The sequence below is a fragment of the Trachymyrmex septentrionalis genome, unplaced genomic scaffold (assembly GCF_001594115.1).
Source record: "Trachymyrmex septentrionalis isolate Tsep2-gDNA-1 unplaced genomic scaffold, Tsep1.0 scaffold120, whole genome shotgun sequence".
Classification (NCBI taxonomy): Eukaryota; Metazoa; Arthropoda; class Insecta; order Hymenoptera; family Formicidae; genus Trachymyrmex; species Trachymyrmex septentrionalis.
This window is the reverse complement of record NW_017304331.1, coordinates 115,030-123,858: the sequence shown is the minus strand read 5'-3', so window position 1 is coordinate 123,858 and position 8,829 is coordinate 115,030. Positions and strand designations below refer to the sequence as shown.

At 29.9% G+C, this 8,829-nt stretch overlaps 1 protein-coding gene across 1 annotated transcript in view; it reads right to left on the bottom strand.

The window, feature by feature from the left end:
• LOC108754771 (E3 ubiquitin-protein ligase TRIM71-like) overlaps positions 1-8,829 on the bottom strand; it is a 226,572-nt gene that overhangs the window by 205,243 nt on the left and 12,500 nt on the right. The window contains exon 2 of the mRNA XM_018497355.1: positions 6,845-6,857. Coding sequence (XP_018352857.1) covers positions 6,845-6,857 — 13 coding nt within the window. The remainder of the gene's footprint in view (positions 1-6,844; positions 6,858-8,829) is intronic.

Here is an 8,829-nt window from a genome sequence, read left to right as displayed (position 1 = left end):
GAATATTCTTTAGAATCTGTAAAGATTTGCAGCAGAAGAATTTACATGAAAAAATTGCATTAATTTATATTATTTTTTTATGTCCATACAGAAGCAATGGCAGCAAATCTCAATTTTAAATTAACACAAACTATCAAGGAGGCCATTACCAAAGCGTTAAGGTCATCAAAGTAACGACTCCGACAAGATGTGCTGCATGTTGAAAATAATAGGAATAATAGTAATGCAACTCTGATGGTTCAAATAGTGATAATATTGATGAAACCGATAACTTAAACAGTGAAAACGACAGTTAATAACGCTTTCATTCTGCACAGCTATAGTAGATCAGAAATTTAGGATATAATTATAATTATATATTAGTATTACAATTTTATGTTGTATTTTTAAAATTCTTTTATAAAATTTATATATTTTATAAATTTTCTATTTTATGTTTTTGAAATTCTATTTTGCTGTAGATTCTATATATACAATACATGTTCTGATAGGATTTAATACCAAAGATGTATGCGCGACGAACAAACTAATATGTAAAAGAATACTATTATTTATCTAGTATCATTTTCTGTAAAATTCAAAAAAGAAAATAAAGAAAATGTGTTGAATTTATTAATCAATATATATACATATTTTTTTTCCTATCGTTATTACTACATAAATCCGACAAAGCTTGCCAGTATTGTGACGCCAATCATATCGTAATGTGTCGGCAAAACATGCTGCGCACATGCACCGCACTCAATAACTGCAAATATGCCGACACGTCTATCCACAATCGTGAGTGCGCTATGCTGACACAATGCCGACATTTTGCTCTATCTGGGTTATAAAGTAAAGATCTCAGATCTTTAGTCATCTTATTAAACGGACTTTTTGTTACTATTTCATATGTATTTGTGTTGCGTAACATATTTTCGATATTTTTAATATATTTCGCTCTATTTAGTGGAATCGTGATATTACCTTTGATTTTATAAATAAAATGTTTTGATGTTCCCTAATAAACTTTATTGTTTAATTTAATAACTTAAAAATAGTTCTATCTATATCATTAGAGTAGCAATCACTGTGGCGCAGTCTGCTCAGATACATAGTTTGATTTTTTATATAATTCATTTGGCTTAAATCTAAATAACCCTTATTTATTATAATTTATTATTATAATTTATTATAATTTGGAATGTTAATTTTATTTAAAGTTTTATTTTTAAACGTTTTTAAACGTTTTATTTTTACGTTATTTTCTTTTTTTTTGTAAATCGCTTGGTACCTTTAACTAAATTTTAATAAGTCTAAATTTACTTTCGTAAATTGAATAAAAATAAATTATTCAAAATAGGAATTGAATGGTTCGTAATATAAATCCGTAATATAAATCCGTTTATCAATAGGTAATTTATGGATGTTATTTCCAATATCTTTAATAAAATCAAAGATAATATTTAGTTTATTATTTGACGGTAAAGAAAAATTTTCTCCTAATTGTAGAAAAATTTGAAGGTATAACAACAGACGATAAATTAACATACTATTTGTTTCTTGGTGAGGTATATGAAGGGAAAGAGATTATAGGAAGGAAAAATTGGGAGTGAATGCATATTTAATTAGATGACATATAAGGAGAATTATGTTTTTTTGGATACAAAGATAGCAAACTATTTTTTATAATCGTTAATTATCATGAGAATCTGGCTCAATACCAGTACATATTGTGTGATAATAACAAATTGGTCTAATAGTGTTGCTATTGCTTGTTTTCATTATTTCTTTGTTCTGCTTCAAAGATAAGTGATGACATTTTAATAAATTCTCTCCTTCTCCCGTACAAAAAAAAAAGATTTTTCTTGTTTATGGAAAAAATAGTTGCAGATGTAAGTAGGGAGGCAATGCGTTACCTCTCGTGAGAGACGAAACAATTGTGTTTGATAATAATCTGTTTTTCTGTAAGTGTCATTTAATTCTAGTTTTAAAATCTTATCAACAAACTGACTCCTGATATGATCATATCTTCATTGTTAAAAATATTATGAAATTTAATATACTTTTAAATTACAATTTGAACTTAATTTCATAACATTACATTAAATTTAATGTATTTATAACTGAAAAGTATATTTGTATACATTTACATGAAATTTAATATATTTTTCATAAAAATTTATGAAATTTAATGTATACATTCATTAGACTTAAGTAACTACTGTAATTTAATTTTTAGTTTAATCATTCGTTACTTTTAATTTTGTTCATAACTACGAGCTTCATTTATAAAAGAAGCTTACGTAAAGGAAGCTCGTAGTTAAATTTTTAACTGTGTTGTTGATAAATTGTAATTAAAGAGATCAATCTTAACATTATATACATGATGCAAATTTGATGGTATAACGTTGTTAACGATACAATATTTAATAAATCTAGAATGTAAAATATTCTTAGTTAAATTAATACGAAATTTGATCCATAATTTATGTAATCTATTATAATAGCTTCGGGTTCAAAAACAGACCAAATAAATTGAAAATATGATTGTTGAGAATGACTTACAATCAGTATAGCAAAATTATAAAAAAAAGTAAAAACTCTTTTATGTTAAAAGAAAATTGAATAAGAAAAGAGCATTTAGTAGTTGGGCGGGAATTGATGCGCAAAATAAGAATATATTATTTAAAAAATATTGTAGTAGTTTATAATCTAAAATCTCAAGCTTACATATTTCGAGTCATTTTTTAGCCTTCTTCAAAGCGTAAAAAAAAAAAACTTAAAAGACCTATATATTCGATGGTCCAAGCCATGGTTTGTCATAGAGAGTTCATTTAAATCCATCGCAAAATGCTCACTTACATTTGATTGGAAGATCGGAAGAAATAGATCAGAAGACAGAAAGATTCAAGAAACTTTAAATATAAAATTAAATAAAATTAAACTGCGTGTAAGTAAAAAATAGTAATAAAAATGCTTCACGATAAAAAGAAGAAAACTCACGAACGTTGGCAACATCACAAACTAATGATCGTAATACATATTCAAATTTAATTTTTGTATTCAACAATTAATATTTCGCTTTGCAGGGCAGAACAATGTTTCTTCTTGCTAAATTCGTTCGTTTCGTGCAAAAACACGTCGAATGAGCTTAGTTTTGTCAAAACTGGACGTAAGAGAACTAAACTTGTAACATTTATCACTGAGGTAAATCTCTTTAAAGAAATGAAATATTATCATTCTTTTTCAAGAAGTGAAATATTTTTTTTCAAAACTGACTGTATTTTCTTTTAGGGTGAGATTTAATTCCAAAAAGTTTGAGAGTAGGTACTACAAGAATCGTCACTAAATGGGTCATATGCTAGCTGTGATTAGCCTACTATTCTCATTCATTTCTTAAAAACATTAACAGTATACAATAATAAAGACAGATAAACAAAAAGAAATCTGTTGGACTTTATTAAATAAGTACTAAACTTACTATCTGATTAGAAATCTAAATATCTCAGACAATCATATGCAATTATAAAACAAAAACTTTAAGAATAAAAATATTTTTTGCGTGTGCGATTTTTTAAAATTGTGCGTAACTTCTAAAGGGTGGGCCATCTATTGGTACGTTTTTGAATTTCGTCGTATGGCAACACCAAACGAGCTACAGACCCGAAATTTTGACAGTTTATTAGTCATACCGTCCGCGGCACGAAACAACATGTTTTCTCTTGAAGAGCGTTTTGAAATTTTAAAAACTTATTTTCAAAGTCAGTGCTGTGTCGCCGAAACTGTACGAATTTTGAAAAGAAATATGGGTCGTGATAGAGCACCCACCGAAGGAGCTATACGCAAATTGGTGAGGAAAGTTCGTGAGAAAGGGATGTTAGTGGATGACAGAAGTGGTCCCAGAGCTCCAAAATGTCCATATGTCCATAGTCCAAAATGTCATTAATAATTGGGGTGACCGAATGGCATACTGTAAGGCCAGTAGAGGGAGCCACATGAACGAAATCGTTTTTCATTCTTGACGCGGATACTTTTAGCTTCACAACAAAAAAAAAATTAATAAAAAATATCAATGTATGCTCATTTGATCGCATTTTTAAAAACGTACCAATAGATGGCCCACCCTGTATTATGTGATATGTTCTCATCAAGATGTTACAGCATATATGGTGGAAATATATAAGGCGAGATAGTTCCATGGATATACAGTCATCCAACATGTAATGACTGCTTTTTGACCAATCTAATGTTTGCCCCAAATGTAAAGCAAAAATTTGATTGGTTGTTCTATTCTAGTCTAGCAGCCATTATGCGCAGTATTTCACCTTGTATATTTCCAGCATGTTACAACAGACTAAGCAGCAGTCGCTGCTGCGTGCTCAGACATGTTCATGCGTGTCTTGCGTGTTTTATTTTAGCCTCGATTATTCTGCTCTTCTATAGTCTACTGACTCCGGTCTCTCATTTAAAAAAAAAAACAAGATTTTATTAAAATATCTAACTATAATAATATAGAAACTTCCAAAAAATATATATAAAGCTCTCAAAATAAAAATAATGAAAAAATATATGGGGAATGAGAGCGTCAATACAGCGCGGAAATTAGTGCACAATTATAACAAGAAACTATGTTGGATAGGTAATTCTCGTCGATGTCTTGATAAATAGTCTGCAATGTTGGAAAGTATTCTACGTGAGAAAGTATTCTACGAGAGGAGTATATCTCTACTGTCAGGTTGAGAGTTGCTAAAAAATTATCTCTTCGCTGTTAAGCCAAGTGACTAACTGAAGAGAGCAATGTGCAAAACGAGTTGCGTTGTTATTAAAATATATGTATTTATTCAACTCACCCTCTGTCTCCGTAGATCACAATCAATTATTCCAAGCGTAACACGTCAATTTTATAAGAGAATACCCAAATGTTTAAGTTATTGTTATAAAGAAAATAAATTATAAAAGATTATAAAAATTATTAAAAGTGTTATCCAAATGGAAGTAAAAAAAGTAAATCATTAAATTTCTTATTCTGAGAATTATGTCCACACAGATTAATACATGGCTGTTATAATGTCAAACTTAAAAACAATAATTAAACAAGCTAAAGGCAAATACACAAAGTCACTACTTACATTTCTCTAGAATGCTCACATACGAGTGGTGCAAAAACTCCGTATCTGATTGGAGATTCAAACTATTGGTTTGCAATTTAATATCCAACATTTCAGATATGAGAACTTGAAGGGAGTCTAATGGACTTTAATAAGCCTTTATTTTGTTAAATTGTGTCCTTCAAGTTCTAATAAGAGTGTCGTCTATAAATTACAATGTCGAGATTATGATACAACCTATAGTTGGCAAACGGTTCATTAAAAACGAGAATAAAGGAGCACAAAAATCAAATTAATAGAAAAACTTCTTGTTAATCTGTCATCACTCAGCATAGGTTGAATCACATGAATTTGAATGGGATAATGTCAAAATCTTGGACATAAATAGAAAAATAATTGAACAAAAGACTCATCTCTAAAATGTTGAATATTAAATTGCAAATTAATAGTTTGAATCTCCAATCAGATACGGAGTTTTTGCACCACTTGTATGTGAACATTCTAGAGAAATTTAGTAGCGACTTTGTGTATTTGTTTTTAACTCGTTTTTAATTATTGTTTTTAAGTTTGACATTATAACAGTGATGTATTGATCTGTGCAGACATTGCTATCAGAATAAGAAATTTGGCGGTTTACTTTTTTGACTTTTATTTGGGTAACACTCCTAATAATCTTTATAATCTTTTATAATTTATTCTCTTTATAATAATAACTTAAAAATTTTTATATTCTTTTAAAAATTACGCTTGGAATAATTGATTGTGATCTATGGAGACGGAAGGTAAGTTGAATAAATACACTTATATTTTAATAACAACGCAACTAATCGATTTGCACATTGCTCTCTTCAGCTAGTCATTTAGCTTAACAGCGAAGAGACAATTTTTTGGCAACTCTCAACTTAACAGTAAGGATGCACTTATCCTCTGGTCTCACGTAGAATATTTTTCCAATATTGCGAACTATTTGTAAAGACATTGATGAGAATCCTATCCAACATTTTGCAAATTATTATATAAGACATTAAAAAAAATTTTGTCACAACTTACTGAAGATAGTTTGAAGCAAACCAAAACGTCCAAAGAAATTTTTGTATCCACATTGTAGTACAATATATTATGTGAATTAATTGAAATTCTTGTTATAATTACGCACCAATTTCCGCTCTGTATTGATGCTCTCATTGTAGTACGAGATCCCACCGCGAGTTGTTAAGGGCAACACTAAATCGCAAGAGTGCCTTAAAAAAAGTAGTCAGGAATATCATTAATTTCAACTTACGACTTACGAGAGAAGGAGCGAGCACGTGGCTCTGGGCGGTGAACAAGGACGCAGTAACTGACAGTCACAACACAAACGCGCACACGTTCAACCGTCAGTTGCTGCGTTCTTGTTCACCGCTCGGAGCTGCGCGCTCTCTCTTTTTCTCGTAAGTCGTAAGTCATAATTGACGATATTCCTGACTACTTATTTTTAAACACCCTTGCGGTTTAATGTTGCTCTAAACACGAACTTCGATTTTTTTTACATTTCATCTGCATACGCGATAAGTGTAAAATAAACTCGCGGTGGGATCTTGAACTATTGCCCATATATTTTTTTTTATTGTATAATAATACATTGCCTCTCCAATTTTTAAAGAAATCAAATCACAGTTATTATTAGGATGACATCAAAGTTTGTACTCAAATTGTCTTAAGTTTAATCAACGAGTTAATAATTAAAATCGAGCAGTTGTTTTTTAAACGCTTACCGATGCGTTGCAACTTGTATAATTTCGGTTCACTCACTGAAATTTTCTCTTAATTCTGGCCAAAACTGAAATCAAATCAAAACCATGATTTTTTACCAAAACTGACTGAAACCGAAATTGAAATTTCGGTCGAAACTCTATTCATAATTGTATCCATCTATTTGTGTACATTTTCGACATCAAAAAGAACGCTTCTACACTCTCTAAAATAGAATGTTTTTATACTAGTATTAAGGTACTTGAATGTTATTTGGGATAAATCAAATGTTTTCCTAGTTGATTATAATGGAGAAAAAAAAAAGAGAAAAAGCCATTTTTTTTGTTTTTTAAAAGATGAACATTATTCTGGCCTTTTATTTTCGTTCTTATAAATAGAGAAACTTATACATCACATTCACACAAACAAGCACGCACGCACGTACATGCAATCAACATGAAATAAAGAAAACAGATGTAAATTTGACGTCATTTTCGGGTCTGTTGTCATAACACATCTATATTAAATGTAATACACTCATTAATTTTCCTATTCTGTTGTATTATATAAAGCTCCTCATTAAATAATTATTCTCTTAACTCAATTCCTTTTATTTATGCAAATGGAGAAGAAAGTATTTCAAGTAAATTTATAAACAACACTCAATATATTTTTAGGAAACCAGGGTAATATTTTTGATAACGAATATATTTATTGTAGTTTTATAATAGCCATATAATTTAGATAATATTAAATTGTTTAATAATTTAGTAATATAAAATTATACTTCTAATTTTGACTTAAAATTACGTTTCAAAACGAAGCAATAATCGACGCGTGCTTCAAAAGTACTAAGATAAAATGTATAAAACTTACAGAAATTATTGTTAGACGTAAGATATCCCATGAGATAGCCGAAGGATCAATTCATTAATTTTATATTACACATATGTTAATTGCTTTTTACTTATTAAAATATTACCTTTATTTATTTGTGTTGAAAAATGCGTCCCTTTTGAATACTATAAATGTAATATTTACTGTTTTCCTTTATGCACACGCTCAACATCAATATAACAACGCATCATTTTTTTAGTAATTGCCAAATGGCCCAATTGGAAAATCTAAGACGCCCCTTCTTCTGCGATCACAATTAAAGGGACAATAGCGTGCAGAGCTCTGTGAACTTGAACCAACACGATATAAACATACACGTTGGAATTAATGATACACTATTTAGTTACGCGTCAGTTGATTTTCCCAGGGCAGTTGCTTTGTGAATTTAGAAGGCAGAAGAAGGGGAACCATATCTCTTTCAGGGGATCCCAGACGCACCAATATGTCACTGTAGCTAATTTTAGGGGCCGACTTCCCGCCATCAACAACTCAAGTGCTTTTGAACCTCACAGATGAAAAGAGGGCATATCATATATAGTAAATCAATGGTCAATGTCAAATCCAACTTTCTGCACGACTTTCGTATCAACGCCCACTGTCCCTACCGCTTGCATTTGAATAATAAACTTACGAGCACACGTAATTACAGTAATTAAGGTCATATGTCTTTGTTTCAAGAGCTGTATTGAAAAAATTTTAATTTTGATTCGGCAGAAGCTACAATCTTGTGTATGTATCTTTTGAGACAGATCGCTATTGTACAGTTTCTAAGACAATCACCGTTTTAACCATTATAACTAAAGGAGATTGGATGCAAACGAAATCGCATGATGGTATTTGATAATACAAAATGCATGATATCAGTACAAACTTACCTCTGTAAAAAAAGGTAAAAGAAGGCGCTAAAAATAAGCTTTTTGAATAGAATCTAAGTGATACGTTACGTATCTTTTATTATTCCAACTCAAGTAAAAGTAGTTTTAATACTTCTTCAAAGATATTCTTATTGAAGATTCTTTTATTCCAATCCAGGTAATGAGCTTTAATTTTCAGTCAAAAATTACTCCTTGAAAAAAACTGTTGTACCAAATTAAAAATTAAAATCCAAATG